At 37.2% G+C, this 16,021-nt stretch overlaps 1 protein-coding gene and 1 pseudogene across 1 annotated transcript; one reads left to right on the top strand and one right to left on the bottom strand.

Annotated features, from left to right (window-relative positions):
- Nucleotides 1-97: 97 nt before the first annotated feature.
- On the top strand, nucleotides 98-1,931 carry LOC120179985 (annotated as a pseudogene).
- Nucleotides 1,932-7,747: 5,816 nt separating this feature from the next.
- LOC120179988 (glutathione reductase, chloroplastic-like) lies at nucleotides 7,748-12,481 on the bottom strand. Its single transcript, XM_039185426.1, is given in 12 exon segments — nucleotides 7,748-7,837; nucleotides 8,166-8,257; nucleotides 8,626-8,763; nucleotides 8,857-9,027; nucleotides 9,100-9,163; nucleotides 10,281-10,429; nucleotides 10,543-10,596; nucleotides 10,858-11,049; nucleotides 11,172-11,277; nucleotides 11,279-11,448; nucleotides 11,520-11,745; nucleotides 12,085-12,481. Coding segments are annotated over 11 exon segments (1,722 nt in total). The 5' UTR covers nucleotides 12,453-12,481; the 3' UTR covers nucleotides 7,748-7,837; nucleotides 8,166-8,173.
- Nucleotides 12,482-16,021: the final 3,540 nt, after the last annotated feature.

Here is a 16,021-nt window from a genome sequence, read left to right as displayed (position 1 = left end):
TATATTTGGGCCACCGAGTTGGTGTTGGGATTTGGGAAGGCTTGTTCTATATATTTGCACCACCTGGATCCAGTTTCACATAGTCTTGCTTGTTCCAATGGCCATTTCTCTATCCGAAACCTTCCTATCCATCAACCGCCACCTCCATGATCATCACTTTCCAGCACAAAAATCTTACATTGGACGTTCTAAAAGCATGGAGTTTGCGAGCAGATCTCCTACGATTCCCAGAGTTATTTCCAAAACGACCGAGTCCTTTTCCTCCGTAATCAATGAACTCCAACTGGAACGAAGAGCAAAACTAGAAGAAGATGAATACATAGAAGCCGGTAAACAGCATCATCAAGAAACACGCTTAACTGATGTATGGAGAGAGATCCATGGCGAAGACGATTGGGTCGGGATGTTGGATCCCATGGACCCTATACTACGGTCCGAGCTGATCCGATACGGCGAGATGGCGCAAGCCACTTACGACGCTTTCGATTTCGACCCGTTTTCCAAGTACTGCGGGAGCTGCCGCTTCACCCGACGTGAGTTCTTTGACTCTCTCGGCATGGCGCAACATGGCTACCATATCTCTAGGTACCTCTTCGCTACGTCCAACATTAACCTCCCGAATTTCTTTAAGAAATCACGGTGGCCCAAAGTGTGGAGCAAGAACGCGAATTGGATCGGATACGTTGCTGTTTCCGACGATGAAACATCAAGACATTTAGGTCGTCGGGACATCACAATTACTTGGAGGGGGACCGTGACACGCCTAGAGTGGATTGCAGATTTGATGGATTTTTTGAAACCAATTTCTTCCAACAAAATCCCATGTCCTGATTCTACGGTAAAAGTTGAATCCGGTTTCCTCGATCTCTATACCGACAAGGATACAGATTGCCGGTACTGCAAGTTCTCTGCTAGGGAGCAGATTTTGACTGAGGTGAAAAGGTTACTCGAACTGTACAAAGATGAAGAGATCAGCATTACCATAACCGGTCACAGTTTAGGCAGTGCCCTTGCAATTCTCAGCGCCTATGACATCGTTGAAACGGGTCTTAATGTGTTGAACGACTGCAGAGCCGTGCCTGTTTCTGTCTTCTCATTCTCAGGACCTAGGGTCGGTAACGTGAGGTTCAGGGAACGGCTCGAGACACTTGGAGTTAAGGTGCTGAGGGTTGTAAACGTGCATGACATAGTCCCTAAATCCCCAGGGCTGTTTTTCAATGAAAATACATTGCCGATGGTGATGAAGCTGGCTGAGCGCTTGCCATGGTGTTACTGTCATGTCGAGTTGAACTGGCTTTAGATCACACACACTCGCCGTTTTTTGAAGCAGAGCGGTGATCTGAGTTGCGCACATAACTTGGAAGCTCACTTGCACTTACTCGACGGGTTAGTTTGTTAAGCTTAAACCATTGGTCTTCCGAAACCTGGTTGATCAACGTCATTTCGAATTCGAACTAAATTTTGGGTTTGTCATAATTTTTTTTACTAACCACCATTGATCATGCAAACATGATATTCATTATCAATGGTGGGTATGATTAGAATAACCGGTGGTGGAACTGGAAAGTTATAAAATAGGAAGCAACTTGATGATGATGTAAGTGATGATTTATAAGATCGTAGTTGAAAACCATTATGTTAAAATAATGACAACTTGATTTGGCAGGTACCATGGAAAAGGCCGGAGATTTGTGCTGGCAAGTGGGAGGGACCCTGCTTTGGTGAACAAGGCCAGTGATTTTTTGAAAGATCATTACTTGGTTCCACCATATTGGAGGCAAGATGAGAACAAGGGCATGGTGAGGAGCAAAGACGGCCGTTGGATGCAACCTGAACGGCGCATATTCGATGAACACTATCACCCTGAAGATATTCACTGCCATCTCAAGCAATTAGGTCTGGCATCTGGGAATTAGAATTAAAACTCAAAGCTAATCAATGGCTTCACGGCAACCTGTATAAAAGATGTAGAAGTTTCATAGGATTATGGACAAATAGTACACATTTTGTACCGTGAATCTCTGTTTCCTTGAACCATTAATTGAATTATTCACCCATCAAGCTAGCAAGCAAGGTAATGGAGGTTGAGCAATCGATATCAAACTATCCAGAAAAGCTTACAATTATATATCAGACCCCCATTGTTTCCTTGAACCATTAATTGAAATATTCACCAATCAAGCTAGCATGCAAGGTAATGGAGGTTGAACAATCGATATCGAACTATCCAGAAAAGCTTACAATTAAATATCAGACCCCATTGATCATCTTGCTCTAAGTCTTACCGTAACCCCCCAGACCGATGCGGGTAATCCGATCCGATTCGGGAAGTCACATTAGGGCGACCGGAGCGACCCACTGTAAAAATAGCAGAAAATTTAAAACTTTTATTGAAATGCATAACTTATAAAACCAGTTGTCACTATTTAAAAATAAAACATATTTCCAGACTAGTATATAAATCAAAATACAATTACATGCCCCCTAATCACATGTATCATACTCTGCAACAACACCGGAAGAACTCCCTTACTGAAGTCGATAGATGCACTAATACAATTCCTTTAACCTGAAAATGTGAGTAATAGAGTGAGCTTTGGAAAGCTCAGTAATACAGAACTACCAGATGATGTTGATGAACGTGTAGATACAGATAAATATATATTTCCTTATTGTTTCCGAACATTTATAGATTTTTATGCTGAGCAGAGATCCTACTGATATTTCAGGTGGTAACGGACAATGAGCTTTCGTTTCAGAGAAATATTTCGGATGACTGAGTTCAGGAGATCATAATAGGTTATCTAGTGTGTTCCCAAAAACTATGTAACTTTTCAGATCATTTTAAAACATATATATATATATACCTCCATCCCAACACATCATAATGTGTAGGTTCCCCAGAACCATACACCCAACCCAACACATCATATAAGGCCCTGAGCACAAAGCCGAGGAACCTACGGAAATTCTTCCTTCAACAATACTCCCCATTTAAAACATTTTTCCGTCATTAAGCGGAGTTATCAGAAATCAAAACAGAATTCAGAACAGATATCAGAACAGAATCCAGATCAGAAATCGAAACAGAATTCAGGTCATGTATCAGAATAGAATTCAAGTCGGAAGTCAGATAAAATAATTATATAATTAGGGAACACACCAGAGTTTACAAATATTATTCAAAGGTATTGGATAATCTTAGCAAGTAGAGAAATACGAATCTTCAGTATACCGATAGAATGTCGGAATTTAGAATCACTATTGTAAAAAGTTCAATAACTGACGGAATCATCAGTTATTCAGAATGTGAATTATCAGGATCATATCTTATTCAGACAGTTTTCAGAAGTTGTACGTAATCAGAAGGGTATTCAGGATCTTTTACATCCATATCGATTGAGCGGATAATCGAACAACTTAACAACGAAGATTCAGAACCTTAACAATCTATGTCGACTGGTCAATTCATTTTCCTTCCAGTGTATTTACTCTTTAATACTACAAATTCTTGTTCATATATCATTTTTGAAATTAACGTTGAATAAATCTTCCAATGTCTTTATTTCATGTTCACGCTTTCACCATATCATGAAATACTGACGTACTTGATTTTGTAATTCATAATCCATAAGAACATTACATCATATTTGTTCATTAACATTTACAGATTCATCCAACTCACTTATTCAATCCTCAGTCCTTGTGGTTACTTAATTTATTTAGCATTCAAGTCCATTCCAGATACTTCGGGATTTTCTAGAGTAATTCAAGCGTTCCTGATTTTCAGACATATGTTGCACTTCCGTTCCATTCAATTTGGTCTTCATGGTTGATTTGTCAAACAAACGTCCAATTCTTAGTACTGAATGCGATCCAGAGTTGAACTAAGTTGAATACTTCCAAAATTTATCCTCGAGTCAAACTTAAGAAGACGAACACGCATTCCAGTAATATATATGCCATTCAGGTATTGACATAACTTTAGGGTTGATCTACTCACTTAAATTGTGTTCCATTACTTTTAAAGGTATGCCAATACCTATGCTTATTTGGATTCCTTAATTAATCCAAGGCATTTACTTGGTATAGGTCATGAGGGTATTTTGGTAATTTTGGTGTTCAGTTTTATTCCATTCATTTCAGAGCTCGAGGATATCCAATCATTCCTGAGCTTGGTGATATTCTTGGGTCATTTCCATTACATGAGTATTTTTGGTCATTTTACAGATTCAGTGCACTTTAATCCTTTCCTTCCGTCTGATCTTACTATTAATTTCAGTCTTATCATTTATTTCAGTCATTTCGAACAATTCTGACAACAGAACACCCCCGACAAATTATTCTTCAGGTATTTACTCATAACTTGGATATTTCCGGGTTAAATGCCTTCTCAGATTTTACAAACGGAATATCAGGAATTTTCCTGAACTAAGTCAGGATCTTAACAATCAAATATGTACTTAATCGAGTTAAGTACGAATCCTCAAAGTATTTTCTCATTCAGGGTCAACTCGGACTATTTTACCTCTCAAGAGCATTTCTGTAATTTTTTAACCAGATAATTTTGATATTAGCTCTTAACGAAAATAATTATAATTTAGAGATCCTATGATTAATTGATTTCTTGAACACTCTCTGATCTTGAAATGATTCCCTTAACAGACTTCTAATATCCTTCACAAACCCTCATAAGACTAAAAATCGGTTATCCGCATTTCCTAATCAAAACTAGCATTTCTTATGCACATAAATAATTTTTACCGGATCAATATGTCTTTTCAGAGATTACTAACCAACTTCCAGGGACAATTCTTGTCATCTTACAACATAAGGGTATTTTCGTAATTTTACCCTACTAGATTATTCTCATAATTTCTCATCCAAATACCTTTAACATTTAACCTTTGATGAAATAAATTATAAGTTGCAGATATAGGGCTGATTTCTTTATCACTAATCACAAACTTGTAATTTAATCTAACAATTCCTCAATCTCTTATATTAGTCATTCGATCTGTAATCAGTTACAGAATTTCTACCACATCATATCGAGTGTATAAATTATTCAACTCCACCAAAGTGCATGGTTTTCAGAACCGGACCGGTTAGCGAACCGGCCATGCTACCGGTTCACTAGTTCAACCGGTCGAACCGGTCGGAAGAACCAGACGACGTCATAATTATTTAAAAAATTAAATAAAAATACCAAAAATATTTAATAAAAAATAATTTTTTATATCACAAGTTATATTCAAAGCAAGTCATAACATATATAAATTAAAAACCATAAAATCAAGTGAAACAAAATGATTCAAATTAACTACAACTTAATATTTAAGGTAAAACATATTAAATAATAAATATAATTATATAACTATAATTAAAAAATAAATTTGGGGCTAAAAAAATCATAACAAAATGATATTGTTTGGTTTAATTTTTTTTTAAAAACAATCACACATGGCTAAGAAACATAGAAGAACATCCCAAAAGTCTAAAGAGAAAATATGAGAACAAAACAATCCCACATTGCTAAGAAACATAGAAGAGCATCACAACTAACTTCTATAAATAATAGAGGTAATTTGACATTCAAAATCATGGAGCCTTTTGGTGAGTATTGAGTGAATTATTCTTTCACTTCAATCAAGCTCGAATTTTAGGCTTCAATTGAGCTTCTAATTTTTTTTTATTTCAAGCCTTTTTGAGTTCAAGTTTCAATATTATATTTCGAGTTCGAGTTGAACTTGATAATTTTTAACTTGTGAGTTTGAGTGGAGTTGAGCTTACTTTTAAAGTTTTCAAGTTCGAGTCGAGCTCAGCAATACTCGAGTTCGACTTGGCTCGTTTAACAAACGACGTTTGGTTTAATTTTTTTTTAAAAAAACAAAATTTCAGGTTTTTCCGATTTTTTTTTCGGTTTTCAGCCGGTCCGGTTCGAACGGTTCAGCGGTTCAACCGGTTTAGATTAAATCGGACTAGGCAACGGTTCCCAGTTGAACCGGTTGAACCGGCCTGTCCGGTCCGGTTTTCAAAACAGAGCCAAAGTGACCAACATTATCTTGTTCATGCATTTATCAATATAAACATGTTCCATAAAGCATAAAGAGGTAGTAAAGTATTACCTCGATTTCCGTACAATATTGATCGACTATAAAAATTCCATTCGAACGCCTTTGATCTTTAATTCAACTTCCAATAATTCCTCATATACATATCAACATAAATTATATCAGAAACGGAGCTTAATTGCGATAAACGGATCGAATCGGGTGATAAATCAGTGAACAATAGCTAATCGAGTTCGAATTTGGTGAAACGGACTTCGGATTCGGATTCAGGAAGTATAAAATATGACTTTTAGGAAATTTGAAATTTTCGGTCAAAATCAAAGTCAATGAGTTTGACCGGCAATTTTGGGGTCTTTGGGTTCAAATTTCGAAAAACGGACAGCGGAATCTGATTTGGAACGTCGAAAATTGTCAAGATAAATATACTCGGTCAAAGTCAAAGGTCTTTTAATGCCCTGTCAAAGCTAATCAAAGTTTTGGTCAACAGTGGTAATGCCCTGTCAAAGCTAATCAAAGTTTTGGTCAACAGTGGTCAACGCATGTCAACGATCAACGGGTCGGGTCGGGTCAATGGGTTGGGTCGGGTCAACGGGTCGGGTCGGGTTGTAACCGGTCAAACCGGTCAACTATGCACCAAAACCGATCAAACCGGTCATTTAGACCATCCCCACGCGCAGTGGGGGCTCGTGGGACCCACTCCAGTGTCCTATAAATCACGTAAAAATTTCTAAGAATTATTTTGAGCGATTTCGAGATACTTACAAAGCTCGGTTTGAATTTTTGAAAGGCAGAGAGCTCGATTTCAACGAATCGAAAATTTTGATCGCTTCACCTCCTCACGCGCCACCGTCGACGGAGACCAAGGATGACACCGGCAGACTCGGAACGGAACAAGGAACACGATGGTGCGGGAGGTGTCGTAAAAGGATGATCGGATCGTCGTGAATCGATGAAAAACCAACTAAAACCGAGTTATTACCGACGATACTTCCGACTAAAATTAACGACGAACGGCGACGATTCACGACGAAAGGTTTGAGGGGTTTTGTTCATTGGTTGACAACAAACACGATGGTGGTTTCGGCTCGTCGATCGAAGGTCGGACAGCGAGTAGATCGGAGTTGAAAGTTGAGTTGTTGGGGAAGGGAAAACTGGAAAAATGTCTGGAAATTAATCGGGGAAGAGTTTATAATTCTCTCCTATAGAAAATTGGCTAAATTAATAGTTTAGCCACTAAATTTCCTGCACTTCTTAAAATGGTCTGTTAACTTTATAATTTTATAATTTAATCCCCAATTTCTTCCAAAAATACCAATTAAATTCACCAATTTATAATTTATTAAATTTAGCCCCTAAATTGGGGTGTTACACTTACCAAATGTGGGTCCAACAAGCAGACAGCATTTGTGAATGCCAATGCCATCTTCCATATATATCTCTTTCTTGGATACTATTATTCAAGAACAAATTAAGGGAAAAGGAAATGACTAATGCTATCATTTCGAGAAGGGGAAATATAGTGTGGTGTATTGTTTAGAGCAAAATGGAGAGATTTTTTCAATGGGAGCTTAAGTAATGTCTATCATAAAAAAATTCTCAAGCAAAAATCATTGTGTTTAAAGAACCTACGGTAGCTTGCTTTTATGAGCGGCAATCCAAAGGATTGCTTCGGTAAATACGACCATCCGTTCATTCATCCCGAATCAAAATCCGTGTTCCATCAACTATAAACAAGATGGACTGTCACCAGTAGCGCCCCAACATGTCGAAGTGCTTGAGATGATTAGACAACATGATGGGTTTGCAAGGGGCGAAAACAAGGAAAGAATTAAGCAAGTAATGCAATGGTAATGGTAATTTCACTGGAGAGACTAAATTTCACAAAACAATCCAAAAGTTTGCTTCTAAGATCCCAAGTAAACAAGTATATCAAATGAAATCTCCTCCTCCAACCCCCCCCCCCCCCCAAAAAAAAAGAATAAATTTTATCCATAAAAAAACTCTGCAATTATCTAGGGTTGTGCTGATGTCCTTGTTACTTTCCATGTTAAGAGCTGAAAGGAAATTTACCAGTCGTAAGAAAGCATGCTGAATTCTTTTCACCTTAAATGGAACCCACAAGGTATGGCCAACCAACCACTCTTGCTAACCTCCCCTGTGTTTGCCTCAACACCCGTTTTTTCCTATGTGACATGATAAAAACAGCAACGGCACTCAGTTAGGGCAATTATGATTAAATTGGATAACATTACTGATTGCATACATAAAATGACTTATAGTAAGTAATAAAAAACGCTTTAAAACACAGATTGCAAAAAGTTAAAACTCAAATCAAATAAACCATTTGACCATATTAAGTTTTTCCTAGACAAATAGTAACAGAATCCAGCAGCTGGAAATCAGTTGGTCAATAGCTGCAAGGAGATCAGGTAAGAGGTAACCGTTGCTGAAAAACAATTTCTCTTTGAATGGTAAAGACGTTGAATGTTGGACTTCAGTGATTTTCAGTTATAATATCAGAGGTAATTAAACATATTAGAGTACAACAAACCTCAGACTCAGAGCTCCGTCGTATTTTCCTAGTAGGAGTCCTCATTGTGACAAACTCCTCAGCTGATGTTGGATGAATACCCACTGTAGCATCGAAGTCTGCTTTTGTCAAGCCTGTTTTCACAGCAACAGCAAATCCCTGGAAATCAACTGCCAACATTAGGGGAGAAAAAAAACACAAAACCCAGCCGAACATAAAATAGAAAGCACTAATTCAGGTAAAGCCTTTAACCTGCACAATTTCAGCAGAATCTTCTCCACACATGTGCAGACCAAGAACTTTGTTTGTCTTTGCACAGACTATAAGTTTCATGAAAACCCGATCAGGAAGCCCTGAGAGAGTGGCCTTCAATGGCCTGAAGTTTGCTGTGTAGACATCAATATCAGTGCATTCTTTTATAGCCTGTAAAACCCTCAAATTGTGAGTAAAATAAACCACTTTCATCTGTTTCTAGTAAGCAAAATAGTTCCTCACCTGTTCTTCGGTAAGACCAACTTGTCCAATTGGTGGCTGGGAAAAGACAGCAGAGGGTACAGCCCTACGAAAAATGCATGCGAATATAAAGTCAAAAGACAATTAAAAGTGAAATAAAATTCACTTCTGTCCCAAAAGCACCCAAAATTTTGAATATGATACGATATTCTAAGTGGGTCCAGGGTAATAATCCGGGAATGTGAATCAATAACAAGTGACACTTGACAACAAGCAAAACTGGAATCTGACTTCCATCAACTATATCTCTACTAGGATTATTTCCAAGGCATTATTAGATGAGTGCGCCACATGGCATGTTAGAAAAACCATGTCATATAGTATACTGTTTATTATTTTCCTTTCGCATGTTCTTGTGACTTCTTTAGAAGATTTATCCTACCAAACATTTGATCCTTTAAAGCACCTGAATGTGCCTTCAATCATCATCAAATTGCAGACCGCCAAATAACTTACCATAAAAACCTAAGCCACCCCCATACATAAAATCCAATAAATTTAAACAAAAGTAGGAAAGAGAAAAAACTTCGGAGCAGAAACACGGGATTACCATCATCATTGTGCAGTAGTGAAAGGCTTTGGAAAGGTTATTCATTTATTTTAATGTTACTTTTTTAATAGGGGGAAAAAGAAGTCCGACACATTCATGACCACAAGAGATTACCATAAAAACCTAAGCCCCCATACATAAAATCCAATAAATTTAAACAAAAGTAGGAAAGAGAAAAAACTTCGGAGCAGAAACACGGGATTACCATCATCATTGTGCAGTAGTGAAAGGCTTTGGAAAGGTTATTCATTTATTTTAATGTTACTTTTTTAATAGGGGGAAAAAGAAGTCCGACACATTCATGACCAACAAGAGAGATAAGGAAGACAAAGAGCTGGGATTGAGGTTTGTTTAAAGAGAAGAAAACAGAAATAAATAATAAAATTATACATATGTATCTATACCTTTGAAATCGTAACATGCCACATATAAGATATCTAAGATTACAGTCAGAGGTAGCACGACAAGAGAAATGGTTTTTCCAATAGGAAGTGGAGCAACTGCCTCAACTGGTATTTAGCAGAGCAGAGGTAAAAAAAGAACCACTACTCTTTCTAATTTTACTTGATCCTTCAAAAATTTTCAATCAATCAACTCCCAGTGTTTAGATTACCTATAGTCAGGCTTAGTAGGCTCATTCTGAAACAGAGTTTTTGCTAATGCTCCTCCCTCCATCAAAGCAACAGGTGTCAAATTTATTCTGTCGGTGACATCCCCTACAGCCCAAATGGAAGGTACTGTAGTGCGTGAGTATTCATCAACCTAAAACAACAATGTGGAAAGAAAATTTATGAATGAAATGAAATAATACCAGTAAAGACATAATGCCTGTAAAAAATAAAGCAAATTGAGCTTGAAGATAAGAAAAGTAGTACCTCTATCGCACCATTCTTGTTAGTTTTTACCCCCACTGACTCCAACCCTATGTTCTGCAACATATTAGAACGCAATGTTAAACCCAATACAAAATTTATCAAATCTATCATGATTTTAAGAAGGCAGTTTAATTACATTTGCATTTTTAAGATGAGGGTTAAATATGCGGCATGTTAACTTTTCTCCTTTATCTTTTTCTTTATATGTCCTGTGTCTCTGGTGGGAGGTTTATGTGTACAGTTACAAATATGTTCGATGCAGTACCCTTTTCTGGTAATTGGCTACCAGGCCATTCACTAAGGGAACTGAGTCACAAAAGTTATTTCAAACCTTGGTATTGGCCTTCGACCAGTTGCAAACATTATATGTGAGAAGCCTTCAACTGTTCCTTTTCTGGTCATCAGAGACAATGAACCATCAGCTGCCTTAACAATCGCCTGAGGTAACTCCTCCGTGTGAAACTCAATTCCTCTTAGAGACATTTGTTCTCCAACAAAATCCCTGATCTATAATAAGGACCAATTTCTTACTAAGAACAACAAGATTTCTAAAACAGGTTACCATGCAAATTGCCATAAACATAATAAAATTAACTAGTAAAGCAGCTATCAATTTGTATGATCTTCACCTCTTCATCAAAACCCCGTAAAACTTTCTTCTGACGAATAAAAACATGGACCTCACTTTTCAATCCATTGAAAATGCCAGCAAATTCCAAAGCTATATATCCCCACCAACTATAGCATCTTCCCCGGTTTTGAGGGCAAATCAAGGGCAGCATCAGAATCTATGGCGTACTCACTTCCAGGAATCTCGGGAATAAATGGACGCCCACCGACCGAAACCAGTATATGTCTTGCAGTGTAAAGTTTTCCATCTACATCAACAGTGTGTGGATCCACAATCTGCAGGATATTTCATCAAAACGTATTCACAATGAAGAACCACTAAAAATTACAAATACAGGTCATCCTACCTTTCCACGGCCTTCAATTAATGTAACACCGGCATTGTTGAGAATGTTCTTGTAAATACCAGTAAGACGCTGCAACTCTGCATTTTTATTGGCCACTAAGGTGCTCCACTCAGGTTTTGGTTTAGTGTCATATTTCCAACCAAAACCATTACTCTCATCAAACTCGTGAGAATACTTCGATGCATAAACCATCAGTTTCTTTGGTACACATCCTCTTAGCACGCATCTACAATCATACTTGGGAATTTTATATTACAACTTCAAATAAACATAGACCAGAAAAAGAGTGACGGTTCTAAAGGTTAAACTAAGTTTATGTAGACTTTCATGAATTGCCTTTAGCCTTTAGTTTGCAAAACAGCAAAAGACTTCTGTCATCATAACTTTAGCTGCCTAAGTTAAGATTGTAAAGTTCAAGTAGCCCCGATAATTCAATGTGCAATAGACTCTAAAAATTCTTTCCTCGTGCAAATATATACATATATATATTGGTTTACACACACAATAAATAATTTACATATATATAAAGTAACGTTAAAAGGTCTGTTTATATCTGGAGACTTACGTTCCGCCAACGCCGCCGGTGGTCTCGGAGGAAATAGTCGAAAATGGAAGTTCACAGACAGCAACGGAAGCACCAAAATTGGAAGCGAAACGGGAAGCACGAACGCCCCCGCTGCCGGCACCGATAGTGAAGAGGTCAAAATCGTAATGTCGCTGTTGCTCAGCGCCATTGTCATCCTCTGCACGGGTTGAAAAGAGGCCACGGCGCTGCAACCGCATGTGGTGGCGGGGGCGGAAGCGAGAGGTAGAGGGAGAAAGCTGGCGTGAAAATGAATAAATGGTATTGGGTAAAGGCACGGAAAGGTTTCGGTAAAGGGTTCGAAGTGTTGGGGCAGAGAGTTTGGGAGCCGTAAAACAAGTAGTGACCATCTTTGGAAGATATCCCTTTTGTTAAATTTAATTTCTCTACTTTTGAATTAATATAGCTGTCGCGACCGTCTTTCGGGTGGGTCCGGAATTGGGCTTCGACTTAAATAAAATATTAGGAGTCGCCACCGATCATTTAAACAAAATATTTAGGTTGATCGGATACCATATTACCTGATCTGCATTTTACCAGAAATATGTAGGGCTCGGGAGTCGGTTACAGTCAAGGAAGGATTAGCACCCTTGAACTGTCCTTTCGGTACCATTTAATTTATCGGTTGTCTTAATTACAAAAATTAAAATTTAAAAATTCGATTCAAATTACTTACCTTTGATTGATTAAAATTATCCTAAAAAGATCATAAATAAAGTAAAAAACTAAAACAAACAAACACAAAGAGTTAGTATTAAAATCGAAATAAAAAAGAGTAAATAAAAAAGAATAAAGGAAAATTCGAATAAAAAAAAATTAAATTGGAAAGGATTAAAATTCATGGATCAAATTAATTCTAGGAATAAGCTGCAAAAAAAAAATTAAATAAAAATAGAAATTTAAAATATTAAAATAGCGAAAAAAAAAATTAAAAGACCAAACAATAATTAAGCCAAATGTAAAAATAATGACTAAAATAAGTATTCGAAAGCATAATGACCATAATATTAAAATATGGTTAGACTAGGGGGACTTAGGAGTGATTTGACCCTATATAATGATTTAAATGTAACACATGGAAAAGAAAGGGATCTAAATAGTATTAAACTAAAATTAGTGACTAGAACAAAAAAAGCTATGAAATAAGGAGGAGTTAACTTGTGGTTTTCCCAAAATTAAAATAAAAGCAACTCCTTCCCCTAAATTCTATTTTTCCGGGATCTCCAGAACCCCCATCTCTTCCTTATTTCTTATTTTTGTTTTCATATCTGAAATTGTTTAGTTGCCTTGATTTTATTGAGAAAAATAGGGAGAAAATCCCTTACAATTTAGTTCGAATCTTCCCACCTGACGACACTCCTTCGACAAAGGTAAGTTTTCGACTCTCTTTTTATTTTTTATATATTATTTTATGCTATTAGTTGAGTCGATTAGGTTTAAAATAAATAAATAAAAACATTCGATTACTTTTTAATTTCAGATATGTGTGAATATATTAGTATTTATAACACCTAAAATGACATACTATTTCGAAAATAATAATAAAAAACTATTGAAAATAAATAAATAAAAACTATTAAAAATTCAAAACAGAAATCAATAAAAAATAATAATAAAAATAAAGAAACTGTAATAAAAAATAGAAAACAACCTTCAATCTAGTAGTTTATTGCTTCTAAAAAAACGTCTGGAATCCCTCCTCCCCCCTTGATGTACAACTTCATCCGGCTATTTATAGCCATTTACAGATTTAACATAATAAACTAATCATACACTTGTTGATTTAATACAATATCATATGCAATTTTTTTATTGTGAGTGGAGGAGACAAGGACTAGTGGAGGCAGACAAGGACTAGTGGAGGCTTGGTGGCCAGGCTGGGTGAGGTATGGGCTGCTGGGATGAGGACAAAATATGGGGTCTACAGCTGCCCCTCTTTGCACATTCTTGTGTTAACAAGAATAGGGCAAAGACGAAAAATACAACCAGTTTTTGTCCGATACTTTTTTTTGTTTTGAGACTTGATACATTTGTTGGGGAGTAACTGTAATTGGGCTTTAGCCTGAGCCTAGAATTGGGCCTTGGTCTTCTTCTTGGTTTGAAGATTTCGGCTTGAAAATTCTTCCAGAAGGTAGTTCCTTGTTGCTACCATGCGTTTGATATGCCTATGAGCTGAATGAAATCGAACTCGAAGGTCTTTGATGACATATAGCTCATATCGCCTTGAGTTATGCTGTAACTGGGCTGAGGAATGAATCCCTTTTGTTGTCGATGACTCATTTGTTGTGAAATCAAGTCAATCAGTTGAGCACGATATCATTTGTCGTGAAGTTGAAATCGGGGTTGCATTACTGCTGGTGGACACGATATTCTTCGCTGTGAAGTTGAAATCGTGGATGACCCCTTCGTTGTGAAGTTGAGCATCTAATTGGATATCATTCGTCGTGACGTTAAAATCCAATCAAAGATGAATGTTGCTGGTGGACACGATATCCTTCGTCGTGAAGTTAAAATCGTGGATGTTTCGAGTCCAATATCCTTCGTCATGAAGTTGAAATTGGCTCTGAATGAAATTGGGAAGCCCCTTCGCTGTGGAGTTGAGCTTTGAATTGGATATCCTTCGCTGTAAAGTTGAAATCCAATGTTGTTTGTGAGCACGATATCCTTCTTCGTGAAGTTGAAATCGTGGATGTTTTGAGTCCAATATCCTTCGTCGTGAAGTTGAAATTGGCTCTGAATGAAACTGGGAAGCCCCTTCGCTGTGGAGTTGAGCTTTGAATTGGATATCCTTCGCTGTAAAGTTGAAATCCAATGTTGTTTGTGAGCACGATATCCTTCGTCGTGAAGTTGAAATCGTGGATGTTTCGAGTTCAATATCCTTCGTCGTGAAGTTGAAATTGGCTCTGAATGAAACTGGGAAGCCCCTTCGCTGTGGAGTTGAGCTTTGAATTGGATATCCTTCGCTGTAAAGTTGAAATCCAATGTTGTTTGTGAGCACGATATCCTTCGTCGTGAAGTTGAAATCGTGGATGTTTCGAGTCCAATATCCTTCGTTGTGAAGTTGAAATTGACTCTAGCTAGAACCTGCAAAGTTATGCATATATGCGATGCTATGGATGCAATGCTATTAGGTATGCCTAAAATGCATATGCAACATATGCTATTTTGGGTTCTGGAGAGAAATCTCGATCTCCGATTGCCTGTCTTGTTGTGTCTTGATTCTGGAATCTTGAAGTTCTAATTCCGATCTTGAATTCTTCAAATATTTAAATCTGATATTTTTATCCTTGATTTGGAAAATGGTTATCGACCATCTCAATTATGTGCATGAGCCTTGATCGACTTTCCGAGTACCTGTACTTTTCAAGAGTCTTTGTACAGTAATATACAATTATCTTTTGCAAAAGTAAATAAATCATTAGGTTTAAATTCAACCCAAGATGCTCAAAAGGAATTGATTTAGAGAAAAGATTGTCTTTATTCATAAGGGAAAAAGAACAAATGACAAACATTTTGGAAAATGAATATGATGAAGTGTGAATGAATGTCTTAGATCTTGATAATGGGTACTGTTAAACTGATAAGTCGTTAAGTGACCTTGAACGCAACCTTTGCCGAGGGATCTTTGAAGATGCGACAATGTTCAGGAAAGTGCAACCTTTCTCCGACTCGTTAATCTTGTAGAGGATTCATATGCCGGGATGTCTGGATTTCTTGAATTAATATCCAAATCGCCTTTCGGGTTTTCAACTTGGACCCCTCCTTGGTTGCAAGACGCCCTTTACAGGTTTCATCTTGAACCCACCTTATTTTTTTTTGTTTTTTCTTCTCTTTTTTCTATTTAGTGTGCCCTTTCGGGTTTTCACCCTAAACATTTTCTCTTTTTTGTTCTTTTTTTTTCTTTTTCTTTTTCGACTTA

The sequence above is a fragment of the Hibiscus syriacus genome, unplaced genomic scaffold (genome assembly GCF_006381635.1).
Source record: "Hibiscus syriacus cultivar Baekdansim isolate YM2019G1 unplaced genomic scaffold, ASM638163v2 tig00112471_pilon, whole genome shotgun sequence".
Lineage (NCBI taxonomy): Eukaryota > Viridiplantae > Streptophyta > Magnoliopsida > Malvales > Malvaceae > Hibiscus > Hibiscus syriacus.
This window is presented reverse-complemented; position numbering and strand designations above follow the sequence as displayed.